Here is a 17,442-nt window from a genome sequence, read left to right on the forward strand (position 1 = left end):
CACTGACCGAAGTCCAGCTCACGTCTGAGTTTCTGACAGCGCTTTTCATTTTGTAGTTTGTTTTCTAAATCTGCAGCAGCCCTAAAAACTGGCCTCACACATTTCTGGCTTATTACCTTCTCTGTTGCCTCACAGTGAGGTCTCCAACATCTGCTGGAAAAGACTGCATGGATTATGGTGGAGGCAATGTCATCAGGGCACAAAGGGTGAGTTTTCTTTTATGTTTGTCATTTAGTTCCTGTAGCCAGTGTTAATCAAGGATTTTCTGTGGAATAGAGCATTTGGGGTACAAAACTGGGTAAGACATGGTTCTAGTTTGAGTTGTTCATATTGTAGTGGAGGAAACAGGTCTACTGGAGGAATTACGACATTGTGTGGTCAGCCTGTGAGTAGAGAGAAGTGCAGGAGACTGGAGTGTGATGGGAGTATAGAAAGAGCATCTGATGTTTGAAGGAGTTGGGGAAGGTCTTAGTGACATTTGCATGGGACCTTAAAGAAAGAATGGACTCACCAAATAGAAGAAGGTGACAGTGGGGCATGGTGGAGTGGAGCGGGCCTCCCACACAGGGAAACATTGTGTTAAGGTCTGAAAGATCATGGGCTCTTTGTTCCAGCACCAAAAAACAAATGAACAAAAACCTCATCCATGCACTATAAATTATGTTTTCATTGACATGGAAGCATTGTCAAAACAGCACCTAGGTTATCTGATATGTGAGAATCTGACCCTGAACAGGGCCCTCTCTCTCAGTCAGGCCATGAGGACAAGTTTGTGAGGACCTTCTAGAGATAGCCATGTTCTGGGTTTTCTTAGCTCCAAAAAAAACCCAAATTTCATTTTAAAAAATTTTATTCTGGTCACTGCCCAGTTTTGGCAGCCACAGTGCAGGAGTAGCCATGGAGTTCAGGGCCTTTGTGAGTTATTCATATATTTATTGAAAACTATCTATGTGCACGGCACTGAGGTAGGGGACATAATAGTGATTCCCTTTTCCACAGAACTCACATTCTGGACACGGATATTAATTCATCAACCTCCCTAATGCATGTTCATGGGGACAGGGTGGGGGGAAGTGTGGGGTTTAGGTAAAGGGCTCAGAATAGAGTTTAGTCATAGAAGGGAGTGTGATGTTTCCAAGAAGGCCAGACAGGCTGTAGGGGAAAGGGACAGAGGTGCAAAATGAGAGATTCAACTGTTCTGTAACTACCAGTCTGTGCTTCTTAATCCCTTCACCTTTTTCAGCCATCCCTTCTGCCCTCTTCTGTCTGGCAACAGTCAAAATGTTCTGTGTATTGGGGGTGGGTTGAGGGTAGAAGAGGGCAAAGGGAGGATGGATGGCAAAGGAACGAGACTCGACTTTGGGTGGTGAACAAACAATACAGTGTACAGATGATGTGTTATAGAATTGTGCACCTGAAACCTATGTAATTTTATTAACCAATATCACCCCAATAAATTCAATAAAATCTTTAAAAAATGTTCTCTGTGCATCTGCTTCTGTTCTTCTTATTTGTTTATTTTGTAGATTTCACATATAAATGAAATCATCTGGCGTTTGTCTTTTTCTGTCTGACTTATTTCACTCAGCACGACAAATACAGCACAGGGAATATAGTCAATGATATTGTAATAATTGTATACAGTGTTGGATGGGCACCAGACTTATTAGGGTGATCCCTTCATGAGTTATACGAATGTCTAATCACAGTGTTGTACACCTGAAACTAATATTGTAGGTCAACTGTAATTGAAAAATAAAAAATGACTAAAAGAAAAAAACAAAGAGAGATATGAGAAGAGAAATGTTGAGACTGTGGCTAGACCATGTTAAAGATCTGGGTCTTTATCTTAAGAGCAATGGGGAAGCCTTGAGACAGGAGCCAGCACAATCTGATTTTGGTTTGGAGGCGATAGCAGGTACTCAACAAGCATTTTGGGATGTTATTAGGTGACTGAATGCATCTGTCTGTAAACTGTGTTATCAAATCATAGAGAAAAACTCCCCCCAGGAAAGAAAAACATGAATTTCTACCTGAAAGCAGTAGCAAATTAGAAAAGAAAATTTTACATAAAAAATGAACTGACCTGTTTCTTCTCTGCAGCAGATTTGGGATCATGGGAGTGGTTTGCCCCAGGCCAGGGTAGGAAGTTGGTGGCTGACTCATTTCTGCCCTGCTCATAAGTGAAACCCATGCCTTCCTTCTGGCTTTCTTGTTTCTCACCCCTGGTGAAGAAGCCGTGCAGATAAAGAGATCGAATTACTCTCCAGCTCTCACTGGAGGTTCTCAAATTGAGAGCTTTGATTGTACCCATCACCTCGGTTCAGTTTCTGTCCTAAGGATACCCAGTATTGCTACCACACCATCCCTCTGTCGGCTTCCAGGGGGATGCAGTCATGTCTTGCTGATCTTCAAGTTCCCAGCCTGGAAAATAGTGCAGAGCAGCCGGCAATTGAAAGCTGTAATTGTTAAATTAGCACTGACAATATTAGCTGAACGATGTAGAGGCAGCAGGGAGGAGACCAGCTGGACCAGTCTCCTCACTTCGTTTTGGAGCAGAGTGGGAAATAGAATGGCATAACATTAATGAAAATTGTGGCTGTATGGAATGTTTTTGCCAAGAGATTGGCATTTTTTAACAGAAATTTCAGAAAGTGAGAGAATACTGAGTAATACGTCAATCACAGGGTGGGATCTGTCATTTTCTGGCAAGTTGAATAGGCCATGGGAATTTTTTACCTCACCTACGCTCACTCTTTTATGAATTATGAAGTATTATTTTTTCCTGGAGCCACCGAGAATTGCAGAGAGGAGGAAAGCTAGTCCATATAATCATTCTTCTGAATGTCTAGGGTTTTCTGTCTGCCTCTTTATCCCTCTCTGTCTGTGCTTCTGTCTGTCCTTCTCACCTTCTTCCTGCTTCCTTGGTAAGAGCCAGTATTCACATGAGTCACAGGATTTTCATGGGGGTGTTTTCTTGGCAGTGGCTTGTGGCAGGTTGGGGCAGTTCAGGAGGGGTTGGTGGGGGTGATGGAGTTAAGAACTCTATTTTGGCAAGAGACCAGACCATTGGGAAGGCCAGTGTGGGGATGGCTGGTGCCCAGGGCACACAGGAAATATGCAGAGTTCAGCAGGGTGGCTAAAGGGTCAGGGTGTTATCAGGCCACAGTGGCCTGGCTCGCATGCCAGCTTCAGCATAAGGAGTAATCAGCCTGGCCAGATGAAACAGGTAGGCAGCCTGGGGGAGGCTGGCATGAAGCTAAGTAGGGCAACAGGAGGCAGGATGCTGGTCTCAGCTCTGCTGGTAGAGACCGGGGTCCCAGGTGGGGTATGAGAGGATCAGGCCAACATCAGGGGCAAGTATTAGGAATGCCAGCCCAGAGGCCCAGGGTACCAGGGCCTCAGGCCATACCCAAAAGAAGAAGCGACTGATGCTTGTACAGCATTGAGTTGTGCCAGGCACCATTCTGAGCACTTTCTTCTCTCAAGGCTTTTCATCTACAGAATAATCTTGGGATAGTCCTCATTTTATAAGTAAGGAAATGAAGGCAGAGAAAAGCAGAGTAGCTTGCTGAGTGTATCTAGCTGGGAAGTGGCACAGCAGGGATTTGTGGGCAGTCTGGCTCCAGGGCTCCTGCTGTATAGTATTCCTGTTTCACTGCCCAGGAGTACCATGCATACGAATTGCAGTGTGGGGGGTTCCTTGGAGCTGGGCTGTGTAGGTGGTCCTGATCCCATACTACTTCCCTTTAAAAAAAAAGCCAATTCTCTCTGCCTTCTGTGCACCAGGAAATTCCTATGTACCTCTCATTTATTAACTCATTAAGTCCGGAACTATTTTTATCTCAGTGTTACCCATGAGTCCCAGAGACACTCAAGAACATGCCTGCCTAGGTAGTGAGGTTTAAATTCAGACTCAGAGGATGAGTAAGAGGGGAATCAGTCGTCCATAATGCTTTGTTATGTTTTGTTTTCATTCCTTTGTCAGCCGTGCAGACACCACCGCCTGTCTGAAGCACGTTTCAGTGAGGAAACGGGGTTACAACATACATGCTTGCTGTGTCACAGATTTCTAGATGAAAACGAGGGAGTGGATTAGCTCTTGCAGAGCCAAGGAGGGAGAGAACCATCTAGCCCACTGTAGTCACTTCACAACATTTAAATGAAAGCAAAAAGCAAAATAACGCCTATAGCTGAATTGGCAACGGAGGACGTTGGGCTTGTGTTCTAATTCATAGAGCCAACGAGAGTCCAAACACGGTCCCTTTGTTCCTTCCCTGACCTCGCAGAGTCCTCCTGTAGAACTCATAACTACACGGCTTAGGAAAGTTACATTCCGGAAAAACGTGGGTGGAAATTGGGCAGCAACATTTCTGCTAGCTTCCACATCTACCCCTCTTGTCTTGATCATGACTGTCTAAAACTCAGAGTGGATTAGCTCCCTCTTGGTTTTTCTCTCCCTCTTCTCCCTCTTTCCAAACACATGGAAAAGAGGGGAAAATGCTTGTCCTTTGCATTCCACCATCAATCCCAGTGTTGGCTGTGCCATGAAGCCCAGCCCAGGTAAGGGAAAGGAACTCCATGTCCCTGCATTTGAAGCCAACAGAAACTAATTCAAAGTAATGTTCTCTTGAGATACAGAAGAAAGCTTTCCTGGTTTGTTGAGGACCATACCATTTCTTCTGCTGAACCTCAGAGATCAGCTGTGGCATTTGTCAAATTGCAAGAACAACCTCTCTACCAAGAATCATGTGGAATTTATGGGGTGGGGGTGGGGAGTAGTGAGGGGTAATGCAGACAACTGCACTTGAACAATAAAATAATTAAAAAAAAAGATGTTCTCCATTACTATTTTAAATCTAAACAAATAACAAAACTATAAGTAAAGTCCTGACTTACAGCAAAAAGAATCATGTGGAATTTATAGCAGAATCCCATGAGCATGCCTTGTTATAGGGCCTTTTTTGACTATTGATCATTATGAGATGACTTGAAAGGAAGTGGGTCAGAAACATAGTCAGCAAGCAATCTCAAAATGGGAAAGAGTCATTTTGGGCATGTGACTTTGGGGGCTACTCAGTGTTGAGAGGGAGGGGGTTACTGGCAAACACCGACACAGGGTGACTGCAAGGACTTCATACTTGTTCTCATTGTAACCTCAGGTAGGAGAAGCAGACCATCCTCTCAACCAATCACTTAACTGGAGAAGTCTTCAAGTCACACCAAGAGACTGCCAATCCCTTAGTTACTTTTCACCTTTTGCTGCAGTTCAGTGTGATACCCTTGAAACTGGGCTCTTGGGACTTAAACCTGCTGGAATCCTGAGGCCCTTTGACCAAAAGCTGGTGACGTGGGATGTGAAACAGACCCAGACTGCTCCCCGGGCCTCTCACAGATTTTCAGTCAGCTCTTAGTTCAGAGCATCTTGGGATAGAGATGGTCAGTTCCAGGATCCTCCTGGAGCTTTGAGTTCATTTTTATGGAAACTCCTCAGAGTTCCTCTGGGGAAGTCCAGTCTGAGTCTCTCACTAGGGTCCCTCTGGAATGCGGGATCAGCCTGAATATGGAATTGAAACCTCACCTGACTTGCAGGTGCAGTGCTTGTTCTGTGTAGACCCAAATGCTAGGGGCTTCCCTAATCTACTGAATTGATTTTTAGTTGTCAGCTTGTGGATGACCAAATGATTTGTGATTCGACAATTCTTAGAAGGAAAGGAATGGTAATAAAAAATAGTCCCTCCCCCCCACCCCCACCAAAGAGGCCTCCTTCTGTTTTACCAGATTCCTTCTGGGAACATGTCCACTGCTCCTCGTCCCTCATCTTGAAAACCCCATCAAGAAGGGAGTGGGGAGGAACTCTCAACACTAGAAAATTACAGCTTTGAATACAGCAATTTAGCCATTCTGGGTATTAAAATGAGGGCTGGGTTAGGTGACTCTGGGGTTCTCCCACCTCTAGAAATTTGTGATTCTGAGTCCAGTATTTTTCCAAGCTCCCGAAGAGCAGGCTGAGGCAGGCTGCCCCTGTTTCACATCTGCTCTTAGTCCCTGAAGGGTCGGATGAAGGGTTGCAGGGAGTAACCACAAGCTGCTGCGCTTGTTTGAGTGCCTTCCTCCTGACATCCCACCCTGAGTCAGACTCGCTTACTGCATGAATTAGTCTACCACAAAACGAGCCTCTGAGCTTTAAACACTTCCTTTAGACCCTCACATTAGCTGTAGGGAGCACTCTGAGGCAGGGAAATGCAAGGGATTGAGTCATGTGTGGTTTTCTGGTTAGGGGGCAGTTTCTCTCATCTCGGTGAATAATGGAAGTGGACTGCCTTTCCTGCCCCCTCTTCTGCCTCCCCGCTACCTGCCAGTACCTTAGATTTCCATTTAAGATACTCAGGAAATATCTATACTCTCAACTGAGGTGGTAAAGTGAGGAAATGATCTGGAAAATCTAAAGAGAAAAAAGACCCTCTTGCCTCAATTTTCTGTACATTCTGACTAAAATATCACAACTCTGTATAGTTATAGACTTCATTAAAATGAGAGAATCTGACACAGGGATTTGAGCTTACAAATCCTTTGACTCGTCCTCTTGCTTCACGGAGGGGGTAGTGGAGGGGCAGCCTGGGAAGGGACTTCCTCCAGGACACACAGTCGTCCACAGGCAGAGCCGGTACCGGCTGTTTTCCTGTGGTGCCCTGCCAGTCGCACCCTTTCTCTTTTGCCCTTCTCCCTCAGTGTCTGCACAGACGGCATCCATCCTCTATGAACCCTCCCATTCTGGGGTTCCAAAGGACAGAGTCTCCTTGCTATTGTTCGTATTTGAAAGTGACTAAGTACTGGTGCCCTTCAGAAGGTGTGCGGCTGTGACTGAAAGACACTAAGGGGTCAGTGCAGACTTGGAAGAACTGCGCTCTGCTCGACAGTTATAGTTCTGGTGTTGCTTTTTGTGACTCGGGTTTGTTTCTTTATGAGTTACACTTTTCAGAGATAGTGGCTAGAAGGATGGACCTCATTTCCTAGGTCCAGAGCCGGCCAGTTAACCCCGTGCTGAGCTCCCATGACCAGCAGCCAGCACCTTCCGGCTGACAAAGCAGGGTGACAAACACTGATAAGTGTTTGTGTTGCACTTTAGATTTTTAAAGTCCTTCCTCTGAGTTACTTCTAACCTCAGTTTGGCAGGTGTTAAAACTAAAACCCATAGAGTGGTGACAGGTCCAGAACTGTCCGACCGATTCGTGGTGAAGCTGGTATTGGACTCAGAGCCTGTGAGTTTCTGGGTCATCGCTTACTCCAATGAGTCATTCAGCTTCTCTAGATTATGTTTTTTTGCCCCTCACCAACGTCTTCCCCTGCTCAAATATAGCTGGCTTCTGTTACCGTGAGCTATAGAGCTCTCCTGCATCAAGGCTGCAGCGCATATTGGTTGACCAGAAAACCCTTTTAAGTGTTTAGGTGAGCTCCAGGGTGGGACCTGCCCTAGGTCACACCAGGCTGTGGTATGGTGGCAGCCAGGGGAGGGAGTGGGACTGGTCAATGTGAGTTTTGGGGAAAAGATCCATGCTGTTTGAGGAATATTAAAGGTCTAAACGTTGGAAAGGGGATGAAGGACTTAAGCTAAAACATTGGCTGTTACTAAAAAGCAGTTAAAAAAAATTAAACTGAAGAGGCATTAACATTTTTACATCCAAATGAAGGCTTTTGAGAGCTTTTGGTTTCTTTTTTCACATTTCACTCATTGGGTTAAAGAGGTATTTTCCTGACAGTGAGGCAGAGAATATTGAAAACTTTTACGCGAGATTATTGAAAACTTTTACAGTATAAATTCCCACAAGAAATCTTACCATCTGTTTATTTTATCCATTTTTTACCTTATTCCTTTTAAAAAACAACAAACTTTTAAGTGACTTATTGCCCATTTGACTGAAATTGCATCTTTCAAGTACAGATGTTGGGTGGAAATTAGTATCTGTTTGCCTGTCTTTACACAGTATTCTCTGAGAATAAAATTTCTCCTTTGCTCCCCTACTTCCCTTCAATTGTGAATTTAATTAAGAAGATGAGCAGTCGTGTTGAGAGTATCCAATAGTCTGCCTTTCCAAACGTTCCAAGCAGCCTCTTACATATCGACGTGTTTATGGCAGAGCTATACAGTGCAGGCGAAACAGGAAGCAGCTCTTTGCTGGGGAGGATGCTCCAGTCGCCCTCCACTCTCCCGGGGAACGCTCTTCAGCTGACTGAAGCAGGCAAGCCGAGCCAATCAGAGGCTGCTTTCCTAGCTCAGTCACCAGTCTGTGGTTGAGAAAGGGTTTTGCTTTTTTTATGCTCTGTATTGGGAAGGCAGATAAAATGCCAGGTCTGAACTGCCTCTGGTGATATCCTCAGCCTGTGTGATGTGAATGAATAGCATCTTGCCTGGCAAATCCACAGGAATTGATAAGGCAGGTGCAGTTCTCCACACAGGCCTTTTCTATCTTTTAGCTCTAGCTGTGGCTTCTGTAGCAGTTTTGCTTTTTGCCTTGAAAGAGGTGCTCTGGATTATCAGACCTCCATGTATGACAATTTGTACCTGCATGGAATTGAAGACTCGGAGGCTGTAAGTATTTTCATAGATAGCTGATTCCCTCTCCCCTCCTCTTCCTCCTCCCACTGAACTCACCCCCTCCCCCATTTCTTAGCCAACGCAGGGAACATGGAGCTGAAAGCTAACATCTTTTGGGTGCTTGCTGGCTTCTGTGTCAATGTTCTCTGTATACTTTAGAGTTAACTGAAATAATTCTTTATTATATAACTTCTTGTCTAGCAAAAAAGGAATTAGGATGATAGCAAAGGCAGCTAAGAGAGTACGCTGTTTGGATTTGTACACTGCTTGGTCCACGTTTGATCTCACCAGGGGTAACTGCTCCTTGTAGACTGGCTTAAACTCTGCAGAAAGTGACTGTGTTTTCCAACAGCAGGGTTCACAGAAAAGGCTCATTCATTATATAATACACATTGTTTATGGAGCAAGCATGAATGGAAGTTCATGCTGTAGCTGTATTATACACTTTCTGGCCAAACAAGCGGTTCAGATCTACTGCTTCTTTGTTAAGGAAATCAGATGCAAAGGTTGTAGTCATACGACACCCCAGTGCAGAGGCAGGGGGTCGTGTGCCTGCACGCCCCCCTGGGGGACCGGAGTGTGCTCATGTGTGTTCTGGCTTAGAGAGCTCGGCTCCTTTCCCTCCACAGGTCAGGCTCATGTCATCTATTAAAATCGGGATAAAAATGGTTTTCTGAAATTTCTAAACTCATACTATCGGAATGCTAGCTTTTGAATATAGGGTAAAGCTGATTACTGAATATTTCTTTTACTATTGCTAGTGTCAGTCCTTTATTTTAGATCAGTTATGTAGAAACCTTGCAAGGTAAAATGATTCGAGGTGGCTAATGGGCACTGCTGTGGGGAGTCAGAACTGTGTGCGAGTGTGATGCCATACATGTTGCTACCTTTGAAACAGGACTGTGTTATATAAGGTTCTCTGGCTCAATCACCAAGTAAACAGACTATAACAAAAAAAACTCCTCTATAATATACGTCAGTGCAGACGTATGTATCAAATGATATACTATCTATGAAAGACAGAAATCCTCTGTTCTGATAAGGCATTTCGTTTTTCCTCCCTGTCTGTGTGTTAGCTCAAACTCTAACTCTGTTTCTGCAAAGTCTCTCTGCATGTTGCCCAGCATGCTTGTAAATTATCAGACTGTCAGTTTACTGCAAGGGACCATAGGCTGAAACAGTGCTGGTTGAAATAGCCAAGGTCCACACTTGCAGGTGGGATGGGAGAACATAAAACACAACTATAGGAGTTCAGTAAACCAGCTTCTCCAGCTGGGTTCCTCAGGAGGCCTGATTATTTCTCACCCCTTCTTTTCACGGCAAGTAATAAAACATATAATGTATTATTGAATTGTAACTTTTTTTTTTGGCCATTGGGTGTTGTATTGCACTTAAATGGATTGGTTGGAGTTATTTTAGAAGCCAGCAACTATGAACAGAGTCGGCTAGGAACTAAAGTATCCAGCACCTCGTTCTCCAGACCTGTATAAATTTCTGATGCACTGGTTCAGAGGGGAGCCATTATAACTATGAAAACATTTTTCTTTCCTTTTGGTCCAGCCTTGCGGGACAGCTGAGTTTTTCTGTAGGGTGGGAAGTGAAGAGTGCAGTGACTTGACTCGGCGGCGGCAGTTGATGGCAGGTAGTGCTAGGTACTGCAGTGCTGTGCTCCTGGTGACTCAGTGGTGGCTCGCAGGCTGAGAGCCTCAGAGCTGCGCACATCTGCGGGGGCGAGGAAGGTGGGAGCCCTGAGGAATGAAGAACGGCACTGGGCCACTCCTGGGTGAAAGTACGGGAGGGTTTTGGAAGGGTGGGATTGAAAGCGTGTCACATAAATCAGAGGGAAAGGCAGAGATGTTCGAAGGGGGAGAACTGACTCTTAATGCTTATTTGAGTTTATTTGTTTTTATAAGGACGAATAATGTGATGTGTTACCCAAGATGGTGTGAACAAAGCTTCAAGCCAATGGAGAAGACTAGGCCTAAATAGCTGACCTGGTGAAGTGAAAAATAAAGCCACACCTGGAGTGCCACATCCTCAGCAGCCTTTCTCAGTGCCAATGCATTTATGGCTGTAAGTGTGGGGGTTTGCCCAGGTGGAAGTGAAGCTCTCGGAACAGGTCTGGTGGATAGGCGTGGAGAGGCTTTTCTCAGAGGGCCAGCTGCGGTCCAAGAATACACAGGCACTAAAAGCTGAGTACGGCACTTCCTTCGGGGTTAGAGAGATGTCCGTCTGCATCTGTCCTGCCACTCCGTGCTGTTGCAGGCGTCTTTGTGGGGTGCGTGGGGTTCAACTTGTGACAAGTGATTACATTTAGTATGTGCACATAGTAAGTTTATAATAAGATCATCTTGCCTAGGGACTATTGTATTCTGCATAAGAATGAAGCAATATTATCTACTGCTAGCACCTTCTTACATCCCTGCAGTATGAGAAAGATTTGGGTACTTTGGTGTGAGGTTTTTCTTAGGAGTCTGGTCTAGAGGTAGATATTATACTTATTGCATCCTAGATTTTTGTTTGTAACCTCTAGTTCATGAATTATACATTTAAAGAAAAGGAAACAAGAGCCATGCTGGAACATACTTGAGTCTGAGCGTTTTAGATTCTTGGGTTCTATGGAACCTTTTGGACAAGTCCCTTCTGCTCTGGTTTCTAGGAAGGCAGTTAAGTGTCAGCACCGTTAAGAATTACAAGGAAGTATGTAAGATCCTTCAGTGCCCCTACAGCAAGGTCCTGTGTGGGAACAAGAGATTTCATGCCCTGTATCACTCGTTTTGTTACCCTGACATGGATAATGGAGTGTGTGCTCCTGGGTGAGTCCGTGTCGAGACCAGGCCAGTCATAATGGATCACATACACAGAATCCCACCACACTGCCCTCTGGGAGGGTTACCCCATTCCACCTTCACTGCCCACACTGGGTCGTTATATAGCTCTTGGTGGCCAAGATGTATGTTACTGGGTGAGCCCCCCAAATACATTATGTATTTTTTTAATCTGAATCACAATAGGTTTTGATAGATCTGCTCCCTGGTATACATGTTTTATAAATGGAGTCAATGTGTATTTTGACATTTGTGGAATCATTATCAAAACAGACTTCTTTTTTTCATTTAGTAGGTTTATTACACAAACTATAGGAGGGATCTTCTTAGAGGGATCAATGGAAGAAGCAGATAGGTAGAAAAAATTACCTAAAATCCTCCCAGACATAATCACACTTAACATATTGCTATATATCCTTTCAGACTCTCCATGCACGTAAATGTCAATTTGTCATTTTAAACCTGCTACTGCTTATTGCATTTCTGTGAAATGCTGTTTTCACTTGATAAAATATTGAGCACACTAGTATGAGACTGGCCTGTGCTGGAGATGCTTTGCAAAATTTAAAGCTCCTACATGGACCTTTGGGATTTTGAGCAATTTCAATGAAATACAAATTTTTACATCCTGTGTTTTGTAAAGTAAAGCCAAGGTTATCTTCACACAAAATTGACAGCTGATTTCTCTGATACAATTGCATCTACTGCTTAATGCTTAAATTCTAACATATTTGGAGAGAGAAACCTGTTCTATTTCAGTGGAAAAGATACATAGTTCAAAATTTTTGGCATTTACTAGAGAGGAAAAAATACATTTTTAAGTGTTTTCAGTTCTAGAAAAGTAGCCATAATATATTAAACCGTTAAAAATCTTGTAGATATTGCTCTGGCCAGGCAGCTCTGTTGGTTGGAGTGTTGTTCTGTGCCCCAAAAGGCTGTGTGTTTTATTACTGGTCAGGACACATACCCAGGTTGCTGGCTCGATCCCGGGGCAGTGCATACAGGGCACAACTGATCAATGTCTCTCTCTTTCCTTCTTCCTCTGTTTCTAAAGTCAATAAAAAACACATATCACCCTGGCTGGCGTAGCTCAGTGGATTGAGCACGGGCTGCAAACCAAAGTGTCGCAGGTTCGATTCCCAGTCAGGGTACATGCCTGGGTTGCAGGCCATGACCCCCAGCAACCGCACATTGATGTTTCTCTCTCCTTCTCCCTTCCTTCCCTCTCTGAAAATAAATAAATAAAATCTAAAAAAAAAAACAATCTGAAAAATTAGGTTTAAAAAAAAACAAAAAAACCCCAAAACACATATCTTTGGGTGATGATTAAAAAATAATCCCATTAGCCCTGGCTGGCGTAGCTCAGTGGATTGAGCACGGGCTGCAAACCAGGCATCACAGGTTCGATTCCCAGTCAGGGCACATGCCTGGGTTGCAGGCCACGGCCCCCAGCAACTGCACATTGATGTTTCTCTTTCTCTCTCTTTCTCCCTCCCTTCCTTCTCTAAAAATAGATAAATAAAATCCTTTAAAAAATCCCATTAGCCTTAAAAAAAAAGAAGTCTTATAGATATATAAGTTAAAGCAAAGGTAAATTTTACAAACTATACTGTGTATATACAAAAGCACGTATTTATTTATTTATTTATTTATTTTAATAATAAACTTTTTAAGATTTTTTTATTTATTTGTTTTTAGAGAGGGAAGGGAGGGAGAAAGGGAGAGAGAGAGAAACATCAATGTGCGGTTGCTGGGGGTCATGGCCTGCAACCCAGGCATGTGCCCTGACTGGGAATCGAACCTGTGATGCTTTGGTTCGCAGCCCGCGCTCAATCCACTGTGCTATGCCAGCCAGGGCCGAAAGCACGTATTTAAATTTATATGTAACTCTATTTTAAGGATAAATATGTTGATTATTTAAACTGTTCGTTTTCTATAAGCCGTGTATTTTGGCCCAAATGTCTGTATGCCCATAGGTGCGTACAACTATACACCCTCGTACATTCACACACATTCATATCTACACGAACTCCACGCTTTGCTAATTGATAGTTAATGCTAAGTGGGGGATTTCTGCCCTAGAGCTTTTGGAGAAGGAAAATTAACTGTGTTTGCCATAAAGAAAGATACCCAAGAGGGTTGAAAGGCAACATATCCACAAGAGAATAAAGGATTGCTACTTCCAAAGGTATAATAAGGTTATTTTAAATATGGAAATATGTTCTTATGCTTGGTTCGGAGGATGAACTACAAACAGAAGGCTTGGTGTGCTTAGGGACCTTCGGAAAAACACTCTAGGGACAGTAAGGATTAGATTTCTTTTGGAAAAGAAATGTGTTTGTGATAGATCAGAGGACCCCTTCTGGGGTCAGGGAGTTTTTCTGACCTGTTTATAGAGAATGAGTCCTGTTCTGTAGAAGGATCAAAGTGTCAGCATCACTGACCAGAGAGGAAAACCAAATGCTGCTCGTGGTCTGTGTAAGAAATTTGACTGAGAAAATCAACTTGTTTTACTCAGCTGAGTGATTTTGGTGTTTGTCTAGAGTCTAGGTAAATGGTGAACAGAAAATTCTCTTTAATCAAACAGTTCTTAGCAGTGATGGTTTTCTAACAAACACATTGAAATGATTTCTAGATGCAATTGTCATAGAGTTAAGGAGACAAATTCCTTAAATCAGACCAGAACCTGTGAATTGGCCTCTCTGAGGTCAGTCTTGTCACTTTCTTTGTAATTTACAATATCAAAGGAAGTAGGGAAGTGTTAGGTTCAATCCCTGCCTTTCCTCGGGGTGCCCCATCTCCTTTCCTGCTGGTGTTCTTTTTCCTGTGAGATTATGATGTCAGTCAGGATTTTAGAGTATTGTCCTGTGACTCCATAGCTCAGGTCCTGTGACTCAGTGAGCATTGCATTATTCTGTGGTGCAAGACATTCTGGGTTAAGGTCAGCAATAACCACGAAAAAATTCTTTTAAGGGTGAAGGTGGGGAGGCATCTCATTGCCTTAGCTGTTCTTTTTCTATCAGAGTTCAGCTTGAATCTTATTTCTATGCAGTGCTTCTTGTTATTCTGTCCACAGTCACCCTGTAATATCCTTTACTTAGGTAAAGTAAGCCACCTGAGGAGGACAGAGACATAAATGGGTCTGTTATTTTTTGTTCTCTCCCTTCCTTCTCCCACTAGTTTTTATAATTATCAAGTCATGAACTCAGATATTCATGAAGCTAAGTTAAAAATTATGCCAAGAAGCTGTATAGATATAAATTCTGTATTGTGATCTAAATTAGGTGGAGTTAGGTGCCTTTAATGTGTTTGCAACAGGCCACACGGACTTTGAAAACAGCAGCAGCTCTGAAAGGCCAGACTGGCAGACATTTGGGGTAAGACCCATGTGATCTCACCTATTGAGAACAGGGCCCTAGTTGGCCACTGCTTGGTGTGTAAGCTCTAGGGAATTTACAGTTCATATAATATAATGGCAAGCAGATTGGGGGTTGTAGGTTTTTATGCCATGGATTTTCAACTTTTTAAGACTTTGACTAGAGTGAGTCCAAGATAAACCTGCGTGGCCATTTTTACAGTGCTTATGGGTTTGCCCAAAGGAAGATGGCCTGCATGTCTTGAGTGATCATTTTTGATATCTAAATAGACCGATACTCATTCTTACTCTGCATTTATGTATTCTCTTAAAACATAATTGTGTTGTTTCAATAATAAATATTTTTCTCTCATCTTAAATCATGCCATGATGTCAGTACTTCCTACATCCTATTTTTTCTTCTTGTGTTAAATCTAAAACAGTATATTTTGAATTTGCTTTCAGTCTTTTTGTTCAGAGGACATGATCTAAGGGATGCATCTTAACATGAGTTTTGAAAACAGTCAGTTATTTAGGAGCTTGATTTTATAGTTTGTGTATGACTTAGTTCTCTTATTTTGCCTTTTTTTATCCTATTACTCCTTAATGTCTCTCTTCTTTTTAGCTTGAGCATCATATAGTAAAGCGATTCTGACCTTCACTGTTATTACTCTATTAGCAGATTTGTTGAGAAGTTCGGTGAGTGATAAGGTGTTTCTGAATCTTTTTTAACCTCCATAGAACTTTTATCTTCTATTGACCATGTCTATCAACCAGGGAAATAGCTTTTATTTTTTGTACTTTGTATTTTGAAACAATGGTGTGATTAAAAGCAGAGACTCGGTGGAAGATTGCTAGCGATGAAGTCCCAGCTTTCCACTTCCTAACTGGTGGCCCTGGGTACATTTCTTAAATGTTCTGTGCCCTGGTTTCCATAGCCCTGAAGTGTCAGTAATAATGGAACTGTCCTCTTGGGTGATTTGGAAGATGAGGTGAGTTAACATGCATAAAACCCTTAAAGACAGAAAAGTATTTTCCACTATGGTTATTATACATATAATGAATGTGCTTATACTTTTATAATTAAACATGCCCCTTCCTCTGTAGGCTTTGATGTTCCTATCAAATTCTTTGGTTTATTTTCAGAGCACTTGTGTGATTTTTGACAGTGGTTTCCAAAAACATTATAGATATTGACAAGTAAAAGAAAGCACTCATCTCCTAAGGCCTTGTCAATAGTTTGTTGAATTTTGTTTCAATAGAGTGTAATTTACAGAACACTAGGAGTGGAAAGTCTTGGTCTTTCGCACTTACTAGCAGTTATTTTGCCCAAGTCATTTAATTGTTTTAATCCTTTATTTTTCCTCCTGTAAAAGGAAGAGATTTGATTTAGGTAATTTCTAAGGTGTTTTTTTTTAAATATCCCAAATTCTGTTCTATTTGCTGATAAGCAGTTTCTTCAGTTGGGATGCCAATGCCACCATGTGACATGTGCTTCCTGAAATGATCAGTTACCATGGTGTCTTGTGCATTCCAAGTAAGATGTTAGTATTTGGACCTTGAACCTGGATGATTGGCCTTTTAAGAATCTTTGAAGAGGAAAGTGTGTGTGGTGCACATCTCTAAGAGGACTAGATGTTTGAAAAGGGAGACATTTTATTTAAGATTTTTAGCTCTAGAAGCCAAAAAGCATGCTTTGTCTATTGCTCATTTGCTTGCCAATACTCACAATATCCTTCTAGCCCACAGCGATTTGAGTTGGAAATGCTTGAGTCTTATCTTTCAGAAGAAAAAAAAAATCAAAGGCAACTGCTTACTGAGAAGTCAGCTTCCAACTCTTGTCACAGCAGGATAATCAAAGAGAGATATGTCTGCTTTAAATGCTATCTTTTCTTCTTGGCTCAGGTACAAGAAGATGTCTTAGCTATATACAGGAGGAGAGTGTTGGTCCAAAAAAAAACCCTAAATAATTGTTTTATGGTTGTTGTAATGCTTAATCACTAAGAATGTTTATTGGTTGGTGCTTTTTTTTTTTTTTTGCTTTACAGTTTATCTTCAGGTCATTATTATTATCTCTTTGGATATACTAAAACAATAATCCATTAGAAAACCTGGGAATATAATAAATTCTAAGAGACATTTATTATTTTCTAAAAAGTCATATATGACATTTGAAAGGAGTAAATGTGCCTAATCTGTTCAATTTTCCTCCATGATAAAGTGAAAGGCCACAAAGATGAGAGAAGCCATCTTTACTTTAGCCCAGTCTCTCAAATATCCACCTTAAATATTTCTTGAATGTAGTAAGAGTTGGAGGCAAATATTTATCATCAAGCTATGGTGAATGTCATGCCAAAATAATTAGAGGGTAAACAAATTTATTCCCCAGTTTATTTCCAGAGTCATTATTGAAACCTTAATAGTGTTTAATTTCAAATGATGTCCAGAGATTAGTATCTTGAAGCTTATTTGATTCACTGGCTCTATTGATCCAAACTATAGAATAAGAACTCATTTATCAGATTTTCAAGTTATCTCACATTTGATCGTGTTCTTAATGCTCAGAATATAGGAGTGGAATTAAGGTGATTTGCTAAAGAAGGGAAGCGCTGAACATTTCCTCATTATCACGATGTACAGGGCCCTCAGCGAAGTGCTAGGAT

At 42.3% G+C, this 17,442-nt stretch overlaps 1 protein-coding gene across 4 annotated transcripts in view; it reads left to right on the plus strand.

The window, feature by feature from the left end:
- The window catches only part of CACNB4 (calcium voltage-gated channel auxiliary subunit beta 4), a 235,307-nt gene that overhangs the window by 98,379 nt on the left and 119,486 nt on the right, over positions 1–17,442 (plus strand). Inside the window, exons 1-2 of one of the 4 annotated variants that reach the window (XM_045821781.1) lie at positions 8,339–8,590; positions 10,510–10,669. The exons of 2 other annotated variants lie outside the window; for them this stretch is intronic. In XM_045821781.1, coding sequence (XP_045677737.1) covers positions 10,664–10,669 — 6 coding nt within the window. In that variant the 5' untranslated portion in view covers positions 8,339–8,590; positions 10,510–10,663. Of the gene's footprint in view, positions 1–8,338; positions 8,591–10,509; positions 10,670–17,442 lie in introns of those variants that run through there. One more of the 4 variants, XM_045821726.1, reaches the window with a different exon arrangement.

The sequence above is a fragment of the Phyllostomus hastatus genome, unplaced genomic scaffold (genome assembly GCF_019186645.2).
Source record: "Phyllostomus hastatus isolate PE091 unplaced genomic scaffold, TTU_PhHast_1.1 phas_contig_1, whole genome shotgun sequence".
Lineage (NCBI taxonomy): Eukaryota > Metazoa > Chordata > Mammalia > Chiroptera > Phyllostomidae > Phyllostomus > Phyllostomus hastatus.